Consider the following 20,483-nt stretch of genomic DNA (forward strand, 5'->3'; position numbering starts at 1 on the left):
CTCTCTCCCCATTCCCTGACTTCTCTAGCCTTCGGGTTCTGTGACCTCCTGTTTCCAGGCTCTTCCAGAACTGCCAGGGTGGCCCTCCATGGAACACCCTGCACTTCATGTGGATGAGGCTTGTCACCAACTTCAGCACATGCAGACCCTCAACAATCACTCCCTGACTTGATTTCTGCAGATTGTGCATTGCCTGCTTGCAAGAATCTGTCCTGTCTGATGTCAGTTTGTCTGTGTCTCTGTTAGGGTTAGAAGGATCCTTATAACTGGCATCTGTTGCCCACCCCGCCTCTGCCAGTTTACAGATGGAAAAAGAGGGTCCCGAGGGCAGGGAACCATGCTAGGTCCCTCGGCACAGGCCACATTACCTTTGAAGAAGACAAATCTTCCATCAGCCCTTTCGTAGGCTGCATCTATGCGGGCAGGCAGCCCCTTCCAGAACTGCTCGATCTGCATGGGATAGCCCTCCTGCACCCGGTTATTGCGCAGGCGCCAGAACCAGCGATCCTGGGGGGGAGTTAAGGAGGAGAGAGAAAGAGGCATAGCCTCTGAACCCAGTGGTCTCAGCCCAACAATCCAGCATCTTACCCTGGGCCCAGCGTTGCAACCCTCCTTGAAGTCAGTCCCTTTATTGCTTTTACTTTCAAAGCCCTGTGAGGAAGACAGGATGCTCATTAACTCTTTCTGTAAGCCTCTTGATGGTTCTTGCTGCCGGAAGGGCCATGAGACAGACAGCAGACAGGCCTGGTGGTGGGAGGAGGTGTTGAGGAGTCGGAAGGGATGCTGGGGCCTGGAATGGCCACATGAGGGTAGTGGAGAGTCACTGATGTCGGCAGGGCCCCTCCCCAGGCTGGTGGGAAGCTCCAGTGGTCTCTGAGCCTGGGCAAAGTGCCCTCCGCATACATGGCTGGCTCCATCCAGCAGGGCAAGGACCATGGGAAGCAAACTGTGGGAATTTCCCCAAGACCTGGGTGTGAATTCAGGTGCCTCTACTCACAGCTGCATGACCTTAGGAACAGTACTTAAAGAGCCTCACCTGCAAATGAGGGTAATAATGGGGGATCAGATGAGAGTTATTAGGGGCGAAGTGTCTAGAACAATACAGGGCCCATACATACAGAGTCGATGTTGAAGAAATAGCAGGCTGGGAGTGATAAAAGCCCTCTCTTCAAACTGGTGCCTTGTCTCACTGCAGTCCTTGGTTGCTAGGCACTCTGGGCAAGGCCCAGAACCTCCCAGGACCTCAGTTTTCTTATATGGAAATGGGGATGATAAAACCCAGCCTTGCCTAGGAACCATTCAGTTGGAGGACCCAAGAGTGCAGAAGAATAAATATGATTTGTAAAAGATGGTACAAAAGCTAGAAAACACCTTTGTAAAGGTGTTTTACAAAGAACTTTCACATCCACTTTTTTAAACCTTATTTTGATTTTCACAACTCTTGTTAAGCAGATCTGACACATACAGAGTCTTAAGGAAAGCCAAGTGACTTTCTTAGAGCTACTCGGTGAGAGGCAGGATCGGGCTGACCCTAGGTGCCTGATTCTTGCTCAATGCTCAAAGCTTGCTGGGGAGAACTCCGCCAGGGAAATGGAGTAGCCTTTAGCAACCACCCCGTGTGGCAAAGACATGCTGCCCAGATCCCCTCTAGTGGAGGGTTTATTGCCTCCGAGGCTGGGAGAGTGGTCAGCAGGCAGTTTTCAACTGTCAGCCTCTTGGGATGGCCTTAGCTTTAGAGAGCTCCCCCAAGGTCATGCCCTTCTTTATACGATGACTGAATGAGGCAGGGGGTATAAATTCCAGCCATTTGGGGCCCAACGTGGGATAATTTGGACTGGGCCAACCCAGTTCCAGAGCCTCCTGTGGGGGTTGGCTGAGTCTACAATGGGCCTACTTGCTGCTTATCTTCTCCTTCTGCCCGATCCTGCTTCCTTCCCACAGATGTTGATCCCAAAGGTATTCCCTCATCAAAATCCTACATTCCAAACACTGTCTCAGAGTCTGCTTCCCTTAGAATCCAACCTGCTACACACTAAGCAGGCTACCCCCCATTGGTCAGCCCATGGCCAAGGTGACAGGACCAGGCCAGGTGAGAAGATGTAGCCTGGCCAGCTTTCTGTCGGGCACCTCAGTACGAGGCTCTGAGCCCTGGCAGGATCTGGAGATAGGCGCAGCCATCACTGCACCAGCCCCTGCTCCAAACTGCCCTCTTCCCAGGCACTTACTCATTTAATTTTCATATACCCTTAGTTAGAGGAATGACTCCCCTAGTTTTCATGAGGTCCAGAGAAGGGAGGTGACTTGCTCAAAGTCAGATCAAAAGCCTGTCTCCAGCACTTTTCTCTAGCATTAAACCCTGGGAAGGTACTGAATCACCAGTCTTCCCCCCTCCATTTGGATTCACCCAGCAGCACCAGGAAGAGATGCTGTGTCCTGGCCATTGGGCCAGCTCCTGTCCAGGCCCCAGAGCAGAGCCTGATCCCACAGCAACAGCCTTCTCCAGCTCCATGGTGGGGGACGGAGTGGGATGGGACCTTTGGGTGGTGCCAGTTGACTGGCCCTACCTTAAACACAAACATCTCGCCCCGGAAGAGGGCCACTGTGTTGAAGTTGCCATCACAGATGTTGGGTTTGGCGCCAGGTGTGGATGGCCGGTCCCCGAGGGGTGGCCGAGGGGGCCTGGGCTGGCGCTCGTGCTTCCTCTCAGACGGTGAATGGATCCTGCGGACAGGGAGCGTGGGGAGAGGCCTTGTGGGCTCCAGGGGCTCGGCTGGGGGTCCTAGAGAGAGGGGCTCCATCTTAGAAAGGGCCATCCATTTCCTGCCTCCCACTGCCATTGCCTCATCATCACCTGGGCAGTTCTGAGACAAGTCTGTCACGCTCCAGCCTCCTGTCCCCTTTCCTCATTTTGTACTTCCCCAATCTTTGAGAAAATAGATGACAATCAGCATTAAATGGGAGCTTTCATCTGTCCACCCTCAGATCTAGATTGTTCTCCTTGTTCTCTACTGTTGTGGGAGAACATGTCCCTCAGGCTCAGTGCCCCATACTCTCTTTCTCTGCTCCCTTCCACACACATTGGCCCCACTTTCTCACTCCCCCTTCATTGTTTATCCTGCTCCAATATGGCCTCCACCCCGTCACCCACTGACACGGCTCTGACAAGATCACCATGGCGCCAAATCCAATGGTTGGTTACTTGGCTCAAATTTTGCTGTGCCTATGAATCAATCCAGGGATCTTGATGAAATGCAGATCGTGACTCAGAGCAGAGGGTCTTGGTGGGGCCTGTGGTTCTGCATTTCTTTAAACTCTCAGGTGATGCCGATATTGCTGTCTGAGGCCCACGCTATGAGCAGCAAGATCATAGAAACAGTTTCCTCGAAACACTCTTCTCTTTTCCGGAACCCCGCATGCTCTTGGTTTCCCTCCTCCCTCACGGGCTATTCCTCTTCAGCCTCCTTTTACTGGCAGCTGTTCCTCATCCACCCTGCTCTAAAGGTGGAGGTGGCCCCGGGTCCTCATCTCTTCTCTCTCTCTCTATTCTGGTCCCCAGGTCAGTGCTTCTCAACTTGGACTACATCATAGGATCACGTGGGGAGCTTTTCAAACTCCTGAGGCTCAAAAGGCACCCCAGACCAATGAAAACCCAATCTCTGGGATGAGGGCCAGGTATCAGTATTTTTGATTGAAATCCCAAGGTGATTCCAGCGGGCAGGCAAGTTGAGAATGTCCACCCTAAGTGATCTCCTCCGAGTGCATGGCTTTAACGATTCTACGTTAGAGCTGCCAATAGGCTGTTCTGTGATGACAGAACTGTTCTCTATCTGCACTGCCCAGTACAGTAGTCTCTAGCCACATGTGGCTATTCAGTACCTCAAATGAGTGACTCGTTAATGTGACAGAGGGACTGACATTTTATTTAAATGTAATTAATATAAATTTAAAATTTAATAGCCACATATGGTAATATTGGGCACCAGAGATCCCAAATCAATATCCCAACGCAGATCTCTGAGCTACAGACTGGCCAGTCCGATTGCCCCACAATTACAAAAGCCAGAAACCTTGGTGCCATCCTTCTCTTCACCCCATATCTGACCTATCAGCAAATCCTGTCCATTGTATTTTCAAAATGCCTTCCAGTCCCTACCACCCCGTCCAATCTTCGACAGATTCACCTATGGAGATCTTGCCTATCCTCCAGGGCTCTGGGTGGGGCCACCTCCTGTGTGAGCTCTTTGGGGTCCCCAGCCCGGGAGCAGTGGGGGCGAGGTAGCTGTGTTATGTGGACAAGCATTTGCTCAAGTAATCTGATCTTCCCATCTCAACCCACTTGACAAGAACAAGAACTTCACGTACCAGCGTGACCAGAGAACTGGGAGGGAGGCAGGGAAGCAGGCTTCTCATATCTTATCAAGATACCAGCCTAGCTTCTCATTTTTTCTTGCGTAAGAGAAAAGCTCTGGTTATAATCCTCCTCACATTGTATGACCATTACTTGGGCAGATGCGTGAATCTCCTGGCTAGAGGTGGGACTCGTGGAGAGTGAACCACGGGAGGCTAGAGGAAGTTGTGTGGAGGGGGTGGGGGGTGGTAGAGAAGAAGGAGTGGGTGGGCCTCTACTCACTTTTGTCCCTCCCAGTAGTGGCTCAGACCCTCCCCTAGGTTTCTTCCCACAGGGGAGGAGGGGGTGGAGGTGGGGTGGGGTGGGGTGGGAGGTAGCCTTGCCCCTGTGGTTAAGTAAGGCCATCAGAAGTCTCCAAGGTGGAACAGCTGTCAGACACAGAAGCTATGCAGGTGGAGGGTGACGCTGCCCCCCTCCCTGCCTCCACCCCATTCCCCATGACCGGCAGGCAGTCACAGCCCAGGCCTGTGGAAGAAATGGTGGCCCCTCTCCCCTGCCACACACCGTAGATCTTCTGGATGCCCTGGAGATCATCCTGAGGCAGCTTGAAGTTGTGTGTCTCCATATACTGGTAGAAGGGTGCCATGATGGCGCTGGGGTCGTTGGAGTGCTCCAGTCCCAGCGCATGTCCCAGCTCGTGCACAGCCACCAGGAAGAGGTCGTTCCCTGGGGAGAGGGGATGGGGAGGTGCCCAGGGCACCACTTAGGTATCAGTCAATCCATTATGTCAGCAAACACTGAGCACAGACTTTGTGTCAGGCCCTGTGTCAGACATGGGAACGTACAGAGAAATTAAACACATCCCTGCCTTCCAGAACACTCGATACAGTGGGGTATAGGGAGAGAGAAACAAAGTAAGTGAAACTAGTGTTCCAGGTGCTTTAATAGATGTCTTTAGGGGTTGAGTGAGGATACCGAGAAGGGGGGAGTCATGTAAACTGGAAGGAAGATGTTCAGGGAAAGCTTCATAAAGGTGAAGCTTAAGTCGAGTCTTGAAAGATAAGCTAGGAGAAGGGATTCGGGGGTAGGAGAGGGAGAGGGGTAGGGATGGCATTCCTCACGGAGGGAATGCTATAAACAAGATCCAGAGACAAGCAGTTTCATTCTACTTGGCTCTGGAACAAAGCACAAGGGGAGGGCCAGAGAGAGATGAGGTCAGCCAGGCTGGCAAGCAGGGCTCTGTGATGCCAGGCAAAGAAATTTGGATTGGCTTCTTGGCCGGTGGGGGGTTTCAGCAGGAGTGGGGGTGATGACACGATGACATCATCTGGCTGTGGTTGGAAGAAGGGTTAGAAGGTAATGAGACCAGAGACGGGGCGTCAGTGGGGTCAGTTCAGAAGCTGGTCCAGGGGTCCAGGTGAGGGAGGCAAAGGGCCTGAGTCGAGGCAGACAGAGGTAGTGGGACAAGCAGAGAGGAGTCCTGGGGGGGGCAGGCTGGTGATCAGCTTCGGGAGACGCAGGGGCAGGCAGGCTCTGGTCTTGCGGCAGCTCTCAGTCCGGCAAGACCTCAGTCCTGAAAGAACTGAGCTGTGGTCAAGATCAAGCAGGGATTCAAATGCGGGTGAAAGCAACAAGGTCCAGGTGCTAAAAATGGGACACGGGATCTCGAGTATGAAGCTGAGGCAGCAACGTGACATTGTGGTCATGAGCACCGGTCCCTGAGCAGGACAGACCTCGTTCATTTCCAGCTCTACCCCTACTAGCTTGGTGAACTTGGCCCGAAGGTCTACCCCCTGAGCCTTAATTTCCTCATTTGGGAAATGGGGAAATCATCCTCCCTCATAGGGTGCTGTGAAGGTTGGATAAGATAATGTGTGTAGTGGGTATGGCACTGTGGGATAGCGGTTGTTCCCATACATAAGACAGAAGCCTGGGGCCTGGAACATAAAGGAAGCACAGGGCCAGTGGGATTCTAGCAACCAGATGCTGTTAAAGCCAGCTATCCTGAGCTTCTGGACCAGGCCGGGGATAGGGCAAGGCCTGACTTTGCGGGGATTAAGGAACCCCAGCTTTGGGAAAGAAATGCAAAGGGCTGGGAGTTGGGCAGGCTGTTGTATCAACAGTCCTGATTCCTATCTTATCCAGTTACAGACCCTGTTTACTTTGACTTCTGACATTTGAATGCCCTTGAGCCCTGCCTCTTGTTACCCAGCCCGAAGGTATGTTGCAGCCCATTCCTGTCACCTTGAAGTGCAGGAGAGTCTGCCAGGAGCCCAGAACATTGTCAGGAGTCCTACCTAGCTCCACACTGGCCCCAGGTAGAGTTGCCCTGCCCCAACCCAGCCAAGGACCCTGGGAGAGTCAGATGGGGTTGAGGATTGTCTCTGGCCTTTCTGGCTAAAGTCTTGGGAAAAGAGAAGAACCCCATGGGGCAGACCTTGCCGCTCTGCTGACACCACCAGTGTTTTCAGTGAAGGGGGTTTGGGCAAGATCAGCACAAGGTTCGCCAAGAGCCTGGGGCTGCCTTCTGCTGGGGAAGGGCAAGCTGGCATGAGGAAGCCGCCCCCAGTTCCTTCCTCAGGTCCTGGTCCCTCTGGCAGCAGGGAAGGGTGAGCTCATCTCTGAGCTCCATCCCAAATCAAGGCGGCTGCTAGAGCTAGCGGAAGGCAGCTCTGCTTCCTGGGGTCCAGTCCTGGCTCTGCGCCTGGCCTTTTCTTTGACCTGAGATAAGCTGTTTGGGCCACTCGCTCCTGAACAGGCTCTTCCTTGGGGGCATAGATAGGGATTTCAGCTGGGAATGAGGGAGCTGGGCTCTGAGCACCTGCTGAGACTTTAAACCTATGTCCTCAGCTTGTGTCTATTCCTGAGCCTCTGTGCCTGGGTCTCTGCAGAGAAGAGGAGTAAATCCTTGAAGGAAAGGGCCTGTGGATTTGTTCCTGGGACCAGAGTGGGGGAGCTGGTGTTTTACTGCACAGAAACCCAAGAGACCTGTGAAGTGGGGGCTGTTCTAAGGAAATGGAAGGAGAGGGGATGGGGCCTGAGAACTCCCGGAGCTTGTGAGTGGAAAAGTAGAGGGATGGAGAAGACCCCAGTTCTTAATGGGCAGGAGGCTGTTACGGTCTTTACTCCCAGAGGGTGAGAGACAGGAAATAGAGTGGTCAGAAGGACAGTCTCTGGGAGCCAGACTGCCATGAATCCCAGTGCTGCCATGTCCTAGCAGTGGGACAGTGTAAATCTCTTCCTCTGTAAAATGAAGGGAATAATGGTGCCTTAGTAAGAATCGAGGTGAAGATTAATGAGGCAAGGTAGGTAAGGCGGCTCCTGGCACAGAACTATCACTATTAATTAGCAGGGTCATGTTGAGCTGTGTGTGAGGACCAGGATTCCCAACAGGGAGGATTCCAGTGGGCTGGGAGCTCAAGTCCTTGGGCCTTTCAGCAAGTACCCAACAGTCTGTTTGGCTACTCCAGTGGACCTTGTCTCTGCCTCATTTCTCTTCTCTTAGGATCTCCATATTTGGTGAGTCCCACCTCATTGACTCCTCAAAAGGTTATAGCATTTCCCTTTGCTTTTATTCTTTTGCCAGTGCTGTTCCCTCCACCTGGAATCGCCTTACTCCTTCAAAGTTCAGCTCAATGCCACATCTACCAGGAAGCTCTCCTTGATTTCTCCCACTGGCAGTGAGTGCTTCCTCCTCCTCTGCACTCTCCCAGCACTTTATCTGAACCATCTCTATGGCACTGACCATTTTCCACCCTACATGATAGCCTCTAGCACACACTCTTATTCCTCCTTGGACTGTGAGTTCCTTGAGGGCAAGCTTTGTGCTTGACGGGGCGAGGTGACAGCAGCCAGGACAGGAAAGTGCCAAAAGTTTGGTACTTTTCAAGGTGTGGTCCTTGGACCACCTGTGGCAGAAGCACCTTGGGTGATTGTTAAAAATTCAGAGTCCTAGGTTCACACCTGGCTCTGCCACTCACCAACTGTGAATTTCTTAACCACTCAGAACTGTACTTTCCTCATCTGTAAAATGGAGATTGTATGATTCCTGCTGGGTGTAGCTCCCAGGGTGGGGAAGAGTCACTGAATTACCGAAGGGCTCTACCCTGTGAGCGGCTGGTCTGGGTGACTCTTCCTGTGTGTTCACCTCCCCGGGGGCTGGGCTCCCTTGCAGCAGAGCTTAGTGAATTCTGCTGACATCACTGCTTGACTCCTTAGAAAGAGTTGAGGACTGAAAGTGCCTGGAAGCAGTCCCCGAGACCAGCTGAAAGGTGCAGCAGGCTAGATTGCCTTTCACACAGACTCCAACGAGCTGGAGAATAAGAATCAAGTTTACAATCCAGTAATTGTAAACACACAGTCTTTTAAACACACAGGTGGAGAAGATTCTGATTCAGGAGTTTGGGGTTAGGACTCAGGCCACCTTTTTTGTTAAGTTCCCCAGGTGAGTTTTCTCATGGTTAGGTGAGGCTGACACACCTGAGCCAACAGCTCACCCTTAATATCACTAAAAGTGGGGCAGCCTGTACCACACGTGCTTCCCAGTGTGAAGCCATACGGAGGACCTGCACCACCTAGGAAGCATTCTTGCCAAACAAGGGAACCTGAATCTAGTCAGGCCTGTTGATCTAATTACCAACATTCAGGAAACACGGGGAAGAGAGACAAGGTAAAAGTGAACCTGAATTTAGTCAAGCCAAATGACTATACTCAGGACAAATGACCCAGTCTCTTCACCAAATATGGGGTGTAGGGGAAAGGGAAGTGAGGTGACTGTGTTACAGTTAAATGCCCCTAAGGGACATGTCAATCATGTATGATGCATGAACCCGGTATTTGATTTTAAGAAATTATTAATTTTGTTGGGTTGGGTATTGATTTTGTGGTGTGTAAAAGGTAATCTGTTAGAGGTATGGACTAAAGTCTTAATGGGTGAAACAATTATGCCTGGGATTTAAAAAAAAAATACATCAGCCAAAAAATAAAAGTGTGGAGGGGAGGGTAGACAAAATAGGAATGATATAATGTTGATAATTGCTGTAACAGGGTGATGGGTGCCTGGGGGTTCTCTCTACTTTTGTGAGTTTGAAATTTTCCATAATGGAAATTTAGAATAGAGAAAAAAGCCAATAAACTAAAAGTTCCCAGGAGGCTCCACTCCCGCTTTCACTGAGTTTATGTGGAAATTAAGATAACATACAGGTGCTCAGTAAATTTTGATTCCTTCCCTCTCCTTCCAAAAGCTGTCCTAGGCCAACCTGGTGCATTCCAGTTCACCAGCCAGGGCTTTCTTGCTGTGGTTATGAGTTGCAACGGGATAGTTGATGCTTGGTTTTCCAGAACACAGAAATGTCCTGACTTGTCCAAGAGAGACATTGGCCATCTTGGAATTTCTATCAGAATCTTGGAATTTCCATCAGAAATTCATTCATCAGGATGGGGTGGGACAGACAAGAGGCTGCTGGGATGGTCCCAGCTCCTTTCCACACATACCACCAGAAGTGCTTGGGATTTTGAGACTGGGCCCAAGGTCTCTGACAGAAAGGAGTGAACATGGGAAATGCCAACCCCCAGAGCTGGGAAGGGGAGGGCAGAGGAGTACAAGTGTCTTTCCAGTATCTCCTCTGGGCAACAACCTTTTAAGAATTCATTTATCTGTATCAGGGCTATAACTAAAATCTTATCTGACAGTGCTTGGCACATAACTGGGGCTCAAAAATGTTAGTTCTCTTCTCCTCACACCTTATCAGTCAGCACAGACCGCCATTCCTTGACCCCAATGCAGGAATAAGAATGAGATAAAGAATAGGTGTTCTGAAAGCCAGGAAACACATCCAGGGCAGAAGGGAGTGGACACCGGAGCAGCAGAAATAGAGCTAGATAGGGAGAGGGCGCAAAGTTGAAAAGGGCAGGGGACAAAGAGAAATTTAACAGTTTCCTCATTTTGCCTGGGCTGAGCCTTGGCCAAACCACCTCCTGAACCACGTTTTGATGGATAAGCCAAGTGTTGACGATCCATGAAAAATGGAATTTTCTCAAGGAGGCCATTCCCATCTACAGAGACACCAGGCAAAGCCTCTGAGGAAAGGGGCTTTAATGTCTGCTCTCACTCTGAAGCTTCGCCAAGGAATCAGAATGTGTCCCAAACTTGTCTAAGCTTAAGAATCAGAATCTCCAGGGGAAGGGCTTGGGAATCCACATTTGTAACAAGAACCCTGGTGGATTCTTATGATCAGGCAGGTTAGGGAAACTCTGGGGATGAAGACAGTGTTCTTACGCCTGCATCAGGAGCACCTGGAGGTTTTATTAGACTAAGTGCAGATTCCTAGATGCAGCCCCAGAGCCACAGACTCAGATTAGTAAGAGGTTAGGGGCCTGGGGCCTGGAATCTGCATTCTTTAAAAAGGTTTCTAGGTGGTTTTGAGAGCCATGGAAGCTTAGCATGGTGGCTAAGGGTACGGGCTCTGGAGTCAAATGCTCAGGTTCAAAGCTTTATTTCACCACTCGCCAACTATGGGACCTTCGGTAGTTCACTTAATGTTTCTCGATACAGTTTACCTATCTGTAAAATGGGGGTAAAAATATGTACATACTATGTGGAAAGCACATGGGCCTTAGAAGATTAACGTACTAGTTATTGCCTGTTGTGTCTAAAATAGCATAGATTATAATTTTTTGTCCCTTTCTTCTTTAAACTCTACTGTGTTTTCTTGGTATTTCTGCTACATCCTTTGGTACAGTCTGCCTTGTGATAGGGTGTCTTACGTGCACATCTGTCTCCCTGACTCAACTCTGGATTTCCAGAGGGCAGAGACCATGTGTTTTTTTGAAATGTTTGGATCCCCTGAGTTCTGCATCATGTTACATTAAAGTTGGAAGGGACCTCAGAGATCACCTAATCCAGTCCCTCATTTTACAGATGAGGAGACTGAGGGTGAATTATTTGCCCCTAATCCCATAGCCAGGTGGTTGAACTAGGGTTTGAGCCCTGGTGCTGTCACCTACCAGCGATGCTACTTGATCCCCAAACTCTTCATCTGAAAAATGGTGTACATTAGCCTACTCAGTAAGTGTATGCCTGACGAGTAAATATGGATGAGGAACTCTTGAAATCTGAAGAGTATTGTTGTTGTGATTGCACAGTATTGACTCTGGTTCTATATAGTGTTCATTGAATCATACTGGTGAAGAGCAAGTTATCCAAGGAAGCTAGAGTGATATGGGGCCTGTTATTCATCTGTAAGGTTGACATAAGGGAGAGAGTCCGTCATGTCATCCGATAGGAAGGCCTTTGAAGTTGTCGACAGTCAGGCCAGAACCTACCACTTTTAGGTCCCACTTTCAGTTCTACTGCTTTTTCAACCTTTCCCCCAGCCTCTGATTCATTACTCTATCTCTTTATTCCTGTCTAACCCCTCCCGCCTGACTCAGCCCAGTTAGACAATTTACTAAGTGATCTGACCCATCTCCATGGCCCTGGCCCTGCTGGAGCACGTGTTGAATATGATCAGGGACTACACTTCCCACCATCTTAGCTTCTTAGTTTTGGACAAGAAGTTCTAGATACCAGGAGCTCATCTATGGTGTCCTCCAAACTCTTCCTCATGGCTTCTGAGAAGCCCGGAACTGACCCCCTGTCCCCTCATGTCCTTACCATCATGGTTGGCATTTCCTAGTGTCCACGGCTCATCTGAGTCAAAGTGAGTGTCCCCTCCAATTCCGGGGCCAGGGAAGTAGGCATGGGCCAGGAATCCTCCTTCCCCATCAAATGGGGAGCTGTCGCCATGGAAGCCAGAAGCAAAGAAGATCATGATGTCTGCCTCCTTCCGGTCACTTTTGATCTCATGGTATGGCACCTCTTCAAAGGTCAGTGGGGTCACCTTCTGCCACACATCGAAAGCCTGGCGAATAGCTTTTCGTGTGTCCAGCTCACCCACCTTTGGGGTATAGTTGTGAATGCTGGTGAGAGAGGAAGGAATTAGATTAGGGAGGAAGAGACAGAGTCAGACACTAGCAGAGCTAAAAGGAACATCAGAGACCATATAGCCCAGTGATCTTCAAATTTTGACCCCTAGAGTTCTGTGGAGGAGCCCTAGGGGTTGAAGAAGAGGCCGATAGACAAGGCTCCGGGGACCTACCCCTGCCCAAAACAGAGTAGCTTTGCTTTAGTCACTGTTGTATATTTAATTTCTGACAAAGTTTGTGTTGGATATAGGATTTCACTCCAATTTGTAGGAAAAAATTAAATTGGTGAACAGCATTTTCTAAAATTTATGTTTTCTCCCAATATGTAAAATATATACATTTGTAAAAGTTATACAAATATTTAAACAGTGGAGAGTTTAAGTGAACTGTTTCTTTAAAAAAATCAACAAATTTTGGAACCAACTACTACTGCTCGTCTATCTCAAAGCTGGTACAGGGTGGTGTCTGATTTCATCAGTTATAGATTTGGCTGTTTAAGGTTACTATATGCATACTGCATGATTCTCTGCAATGGAGCACCACTACTTCTGGGTGTTCTGCCCCATGAACTCCTGGGGCAAGGATGATTCACCCATTCTATAGGTAAGAAAACTGAGGCCCAGAGAGGTTGGGTGATAAAAGTTAAGGTCAGACTTGGGTTAGAATCCAGCTCTTTTTTTAAAATTTTTTATTGGGGAATATTGGGGAACAGTATGTTTCTCCAGGGCCAATCAGCTCCAAGTCGTTGTCCTTCAATCTAGTTGTGAAGGGCACAGTTCAGCTCCAAGTCCAGTCTCCATTTTCAGTCTTTAGTTGCAGGGGGCGCAGCCCACCATCCCATGTGGGAATTGAATTGGCCACCTTGTCGAGAGCTTGTGCTCTAGTCAACTGAGCCATCCGGCCGCGCCCTCCAGTTCCTTTTTTTGATCCACTCTATCTCTTCAGGAGACCCTATGTCTATACAATTTCTAACCCAGATTCTTCTTCAGTTTCCTTCTCTTGTCAGATTTCTGAAAAAAATCTTGGTCTGATCTGTACAGCTTGTCAGCAGGAGAGCCCTTAATTCAATCTAAGATCTCTGTCTTAGATGCTGTCCCGGAACCGAGGAGATCTACCTGAGATGGAATCAGTCTGGGAGGTGCCAACCTGAGCCTGCCCTATGTCTGGCCCTTGGCCCAGCCCACTCCGAATTCTGATGTCTGCGTATGCTGTGATAGGCTCCATCATCCCTGCTCTTGCTGGCTGGCGTGATTTAGAGACCGAGCTTGTTCTGCCCTTGGTTTCCCCAGACAGTCAATGAATGACACTGTTGTGAATTAGTTCCCAGGTCTTTGTACTCCTTAAGAAACAACTGGAAATCTGTGTTGGGAATCTTACGTGAAGTCCATTAGGCTAAGTGGGAGAGGGATCCAGAGTGGGCTTTGACAGGTGAAAGGGAGAATGAGTTCAGCCATGGTTCTTTGTCACAGCTGGAAGTTACTGAACAATCCATACTCCGCTTTTGGTCACTAAAACCTGTAGGAATCTACACAGAACACAACTAAGGAGCTCCTAGGGGACCAAGTAAACCTGAAGTTGGAGACACAGCATCCTCTGGAAGCCACAGGAGGACAAAGTCTTGGGCTCACAGCACTGGCCCTCACCCTGATTGCAGACCCACCTACGGTGTGAGCCTCTGAAACCCAGGCCAGGAAGAAACAGAATGAGGGTGGAGCCAAAACCAAGGAGGAAGAGAGGGAGTCAAAGCACCTGTAGGTGATGTGTTTCTGCCTCCACTTCTGTCCAGTCAGGGCATAGCGCTTGTTTCTCCGCTTACGGCTCAAGTGGGGGTGGTCAGGGACGCCGCATCGGGGTTTCTTCATCCACCTGGTCAGAGGGAGGACACACACACACACACACACACACACACACACACACACACACGGGGGTCCATGAACACCAGGAAGACACTGCGGAGTGCGCAGTCCTGGTCTGAACAGCAATGTGCATCTTCTACCTAGAGTCTGGGACCCTGGCTCTGATCGCTTCCCCAGCAGGAACATGATCGACTCATTCATTCATTCATTCACTCACAACTGAATGTGAGGCAACACTGCTGCATACAGAGTAGGAGTCAGAAGACCTGGGCTTGATAGTCTCAGCTCTATCACTAATCATAGGAGCCCAGGGAAGCGACTGAATCAGCATGAGCCTCAGTTTCCTCATCTGCAACGCAAGAATGATAGTGCTGGCTATTCTTAGGTTGTAGTGAACCTCAAAGCAGGGCGTGGATGTGAACATGCTCTGTAACTGTAATTAGATCACATCACTCCCTGGTTGAAAAGCCTCCAATGACTTCCATAAACACCTAGAGTAAAACCCAAACTCCTCACGTTGGCCCACAGGGCCCCACATGAACTTGCCCATGCCTACCTGTCGGCCAACACATTCACCCCCTCCTCTTCATATCCTCTCCTCCAGCCACAGTGACCTTCTTGCTGTGCCTTGAACATACTAAGGTTTTCCCACTTTGCATTTGCTCTTTGCTCTGCTTGCAAAGCTCTTCTCATTCACAGGGTGTGTTCCCTTCTGTCATTAAGGTTTCTGCTCAAGTGTCACCCCTTCAGAGAGGATTTCCCTGCCCACCCTCTCTAATATAGCCTCCCCTCCCATTCTACCACTATCTGTTTAGCCTATTTAACTTTTCTTCACAGCATTTATTATTCATGGGAATGATATACTTCTATTCTGCTTATTCTTTGTCTTTCCCGCCAGATTCTAAGCTCTGTGAGGGTAGGAACCTTGCCTGTATCCCTAATGCCGGCACAGTACCTGACATAGAAGGTGTTCAATAATGATTTGTTGAATGAATGAATGAATGAGAACTAGCCAATAGTAGAATGGCATAGCTTGGAAGATAGCAAATTCTCTTTCACTATAGGTGTTCAAAGAGTGGCTAAACAACTGTAGGACTCGAAACAATTCTCTGTAGCACTTATCACACTGTATTGTGATTTTAAATCCATTAGTCTGTTGCCTCTAATAAATAAGAAATTCTTTGAGGACAGGAACTGTGTCTTATTTATCATCATGTTCCCAGAAGCCAGCCCTGTGCCTTGTACTACAGTAAATCCCGATAACTGTTTGTTACCAGGTGAAATTATATTAGGGAACGGTAAGCCTGAGACATCACTGGGGATATACAGAAGGGGTCAGGATAGGAGATTTAAAAGATCACGGCTGATTGGGGCCCAAGCCATCCTTGAATTTTAGGTCCCTGTTGGCCTAATGACTAACTCACTAAACTATCTCAGTAGCTTGGGCTCCTGGAAGGGAAAACAGTCTGACCTCATTTGCAGTTGCTGAAAGCAGTTGCCACTGGCAATGAAGAGGAAAAACAGACTATTTTAACCAAATATTAAAAGCCCCTCGAGGGACTTAGCCAGGTCTTATTCATCTCTGTATATTCCACATAGCCTACAGTGCCCATACTCAGAAATCGATCATAAAAAAACAATAATCATGCCATGCATTAGAATAAACATTTATAATTGTCGCAGTGTTGACATTAAAACACTTTTTTTTGAGTCTCAAAACAACTTTGTGAGGTAACCAGAAATTATTTATTCTCCCTTTTACAGATGAGAGGAAAGATACACAGGTAAATTGAGCAACTTGTGCAATGTAGCAAACAGTGAGGCGAGACTGGAACTTAGTTGAATGAATGAATGAACTACCAATTTCCACCTTGAACTCAAGGGCTAGAGGAACTGATTGCTGAATGAATGAATGAGTGAATGATTAATGTGTGACATTTCCTAAGGGAGGCACTCAAATAGTACAGAGGTACCTCGGTTTTCGAACATAATCCACGAGTTCTGAAACGTTCGAAAACAGCCCACAGCTAGGCCTCAGGATCTTGCACTCAGCGGAAGCCGTGTGACATGCTTGACTTCTGAGTTGTGTTCGAAAACCGAAGCATTTCCGGGTTTACTCGTTTGTAAACCAAAATGTTGGTCAACGGAGACATACTGTGCTTTGAATTGCTAATCTAGCCTCCTTTCACTGACAGTCCCTGGGAAGAGAACCAGGAGCCATCTCTGCTACAACAAGGCTGGGCTAGGCCTGGAAGGGAGGGCCCCAGCGTGGAGTCAGGCCCAGAGAAGACAGCAACTGCCCAAGGTCACAGAGCGGAGCGGAAACTAAGGTCTCTAAATTCTTCCCCAACCCCCTCCCCACTCAGGTCTTGTTTTAAGTGTGAGCACCTTCTTCCATTCCATGCCTCCACAACAGCGTTCCCCAGCCTTCCTACAAAGAGGTGGGGGCAGAACTGCAAGTGGGAAATGCCATCCTTCTCCCTCAGATTGTTCCTTTTGCCTCCTCCTCTCGCCGTCCACCTGCCACACTCTGAATTCTGTCCAACAGGCCTGGGGCTTTCTGGAACAGAGTAAAACCCAAGGCCAGGTGGTGCCTCAGCAGAGACACCAGTGAGTGCTTCTGCCCAGGATGCACTGCCACGAGGCCTGCACAGAGCCCTCAAAATAACCTCCGCTTGGAGAGGCGGTCGGGCGCTCTTTAACCAGATCGCTTGTGAGGCCACCGGGCCGAGGAGTCCACTGCACTCACAACAGCGTAGGAGCAGTGAAATTGATTAGCTCAGAATTTCACAATCTCACAATCAGAGAATCCTAGGAACAGAATTTTAGGATCATAAAAACCCAGGCTCACCGTTTTAAAAGTTTAGAATAATGGAATCTAGAATTTGAGAGTTATAATCCAAGACTCCCTTTTGTAAATGAGCAAGCTGCGGCCCAGAAAGATGATTCTCTGCAGGAGGGATTCAGCCAAGGGGTGAATTAATCCTGGCTCCACAGCAGGGGGGGGGGTTCCTGCTCCTCAACCCTCCACCTTCCCCACAGCCCCACCCAGCCCTCCTCTCTCCTTCCACTTGAGCTCAGGATCCACCCCTTGCCACCTCCTTAAAAAATTCACTCCAGCTCTTTCTGTAGCTCTTCCTGGTGTTAATGGCTTTTTAAAAACAGCTTTAATAACTTTCATGGCTATCTCTTAAACAATATGAAGCATGCTCAAATTTCTCCAATCTTAAAACCCACCCTTAGCTAGCTACCTTCTATTCCTCCTTCCTCTCACTGTTAAGCTTCTTGAAAGTTTTCCCTACACTTGCCATCTCTGCTCCGCACCTCCCCTTCTCCCCACAGCTGTCTAATTTTGTCTCCGTCATGCCTCGGAGCTTACAATGGCCTCTATGTTTCTAGACTCACTAGACACTTCTCAGTCTCCTGTTGGACCACTTTGCAGCCGCTGAGCCTGCTGGCCATTCCCGCCTTCACGGCCATGACATCACAACCCCAGGCTTCTTCCACTTCTCTGTCTGCTCCTTCTCAGCTTGCGTTGAGGGGTTCTAGCCCCAGAACTCTTCTCTTCCTCCTCCTTATGCTCTTCTTGAGTGATCTCAGCCTTCCGCGTGGCTTGTTATCACCTCCTGAGTATCGCCCTGAACCTCAGTGTTGCCTTCCAAGTTCTAGACTGGTGTAGCCAGATGACTGTGCTTTTCACTACATGATAAACCTCTGGAGGGTAGGTGGGGATCATAGGATCAAGCACAGTGCTTGGCACACGAAGGCACTGAGCAAGTGTTCGATACGTGGAAATATGTGGAAAAAGAAGAATTGTCAGCTTGTCATGGAAGGGTTTTCTGTATCCAGTGAGATGTGTACATCTCAGGGAATGCCAGAGGGGCGATTCATAGAAGCACAAGTTATAGAGTCAGAGGAAATTTAAGGCCCCCTATAACCAACCCCCTCACTGTGCTGATAAGGAAGCTGAGGCCCGGAAGGGTTAAGAGACTGGTCCAAGGTCACACGGCAAGTTTGTGGCAGAGCACATCCCAAGCTTACACAGGAAAGAGCACCTTGGGGTATTCCCTCCCATGATGACACTGCAGAGTAAAAGATAGGAAGGTAGTAGGATGGGCATGGTGTGTACATGAGGCCATGACAAATGTGAACCCAAATGTAAGTCTGGAAAGTTCAAAGGCACAATGTCCTACGCAAACCTTACTCGATTGTTGTTTGATCCAACACACCGGTGACGGGGATCCCGTAAAACTGCTGCATAGTGGAGACTGCTGACTGTAAGGCCTTCCCTGACTGCAGCGCAGATGCCCATGAGTCATAGGGAAGCAGATAGCCATATGACTTTAACCAGTTCTGAAAGACACATGAAAGAAAAGGATGCATTATGCCAGAGAAGGCTCTGTTCTACCTGGGCAGAGATCTGCCCTTGAAACTAGGGATCATTTTACCCAAGGGACTTACGGACTCATGCTCTGATTTCTTCCTCCTTCACTCCCTCCTACAGACACGTCAGATTTATCTCCAGAAAAACACAGCTCTTGTTGGCTTACTCTCCTGCTATGAACCTTTCATTGGATCTCTACTGGCTACAGAATAAAGATTAAATTTGCATTCAAAGCTTTCCACTCCCCTGACTCTTTGCTTATGGATTCAGTGGTTTCCACTGACATATGACCAGACATGCGAGAGCACAGGAACAGTTTATTCTCTGAAATAGAATGGCCCATTAAAATGTGTCTTCCAGAAACCCATAGTCTAAAGTCAGAGTCTGATGAAGAACCACATTGTAGAATATTTATTGGCATGAGGTTATACATAGTCTTTATTGCTAACCCCTCCGAAAAGCTAGCCATTGTAAATGAATATAAACAAAACAATGTATATTTAATTTAAATACCAATACATAAGTATGTGCATAGAAAAAAAGCCTGTAAAGGCACACATAAAAAATAATAGTATGATTATGTAAGAGAATTCCTTGTTTTTAGGAAGTACACACTGAAGTATTTAGGTTTACATAAGGGTGCACAATGTCTGCAACTTTTTCTTAAATGGGTTCAGGAAATCTATCCACCTATCGAGAAAGAAAACAGATATAATAAAATGTTAACAGTTGGGGAATCTGGGCAAAGGGTGTTCAGGAATTCTTTGTCTTATTCTTGAAAACTTCTCTGAAAATCTGAAATAAAGTTAAAAAAAATTTAAATAAAAAAAGAATTAATGAGTCTCTTTGTTATAGTATCATGGGGGACTTTTTCTCCTTCTTTTTTCTAAGTTTTATGCAAGAAGTCATTAAAAACAAAAAGGACAAAAACTTTAAAAGGGCAAGAGAATCTGAAAGGAGCTTGGGTGAAGAAGCCCAATTAAAGCAATGGATTTGAAGGATCGCAAAATAAAGACAGTTATTCCCACCGAGAGCGTGAGAGGATGGAAACTGGAAGAAACCAGAGCATCAGGAAATATCTGTGGCAGCAATTGGAAAATGAGGAAAACACCCAGGTATTTCCTGAATCCACAAGCATTTACAGGCACACTCCTATGTGCTGGTGTCTAAGCCACACAGAACCTGAACCCGCCCTGAGATGGTCCTCAACACCGAGTGGGCTGAGGCAGGAAAAGGAACCTAGGAAACAGTATTATTCCCCTCCTATCTATAGTTTTTGTTTCTTGTTTCTATATGAACAGTCTTATTGTAGATGTGTCTGTTAGTACAAGTCAAATCAAGCCGTTTTGGGAAGGAGGCAAACCAGAAACTATAAATACGCTGTTATTATTATAGTCTTTACTGCCTTGTGCTAAAATCCACTGGACTGATTAAAAACAAAATAGTCAGAATAACAGTCTTAAAACATCAACAACAGAGCGGCAATCTTAACCTCTCTCACATTTGATTCTAAAACATGCTTTTCACGCCAAATTATGGCGCAGGGTATCAGCACTTCTTGCGTCTCCCCAAACACTGAATCGCTCTCATGCCTTTGTACAGTTTCCCTTCTGCCTGCTACACTTCTTAGTTTGGCAAAAATCTTTCATAATTTTGATGTTCAGCCATAAATTGCTACTTCCGGAAGACTTCCCTTGCTCTCCAGGCTAAGTTACCTTCTCCCTCTTCTGTGTCCCCTAAATCCCCCATTACAGATAGTATAGATTTTATAATATTGGGCTCTAATCATTACATATCAGACCCTGAGCTCCTCAAGGAAGGGTCTGTATTTTACTCACCTCTGTATATCCAGGACTCAGGAAGTGCCTAACACATAGTAGCTGGCCGTTAATGCCGGTTCAACAAACATTATTGGGCATTTACTACGTGC

The 20,483-nt window shown here is 48.2% G+C and overlaps 1 protein-coding gene across 3 annotated transcripts in view; it reads right to left on the minus strand.

Annotated features, from left to right (window-relative positions):
- MMP24 (matrix metallopeptidase 24) overlaps positions 1–20,483 on the minus strand; it is a gene marked incomplete at its 5' end in the record, with an annotated part of 42,013 nt that overhangs the window by 3,848 nt on the left and 17,682 nt on the right. For 2 of the 3 annotated variants that reach the window (XM_081033591.1, XM_081033593.1), the window contains 6 exons: positions 369–507; positions 2,565–2,779; positions 4,913–5,074; positions 12,003–12,307; positions 14,063–14,179; positions 18,374–18,522. In XM_081033591.1, coding sequence (XP_080889717.1) covers positions 369–507; positions 2,565–2,779; positions 4,913–5,074; positions 12,003–12,307; positions 14,063–14,179; positions 18,374–18,522 — 1,087 coding nt within the window. Of the gene's footprint in view, positions 1–368; positions 508–2,564; positions 2,780–4,912; positions 5,075–12,002; positions 12,308–14,062; positions 14,180–18,373; positions 18,523–18,630; positions 18,782–20,483 lie in introns of those variants that run through there. The other variant, XM_081033592.1, reaches the window with a different exon arrangement.

The sequence above is a fragment of the Rhinolophus hipposideros genome (genome assembly GCF_964194185.1).
Source record: "Rhinolophus hipposideros genome assembly, chromosome: 22".
In the NCBI taxonomy this organism is placed as follows: Eukaryota; Metazoa; Chordata; class Mammalia; order Chiroptera; family Rhinolophidae; genus Rhinolophus; species Rhinolophus hipposideros.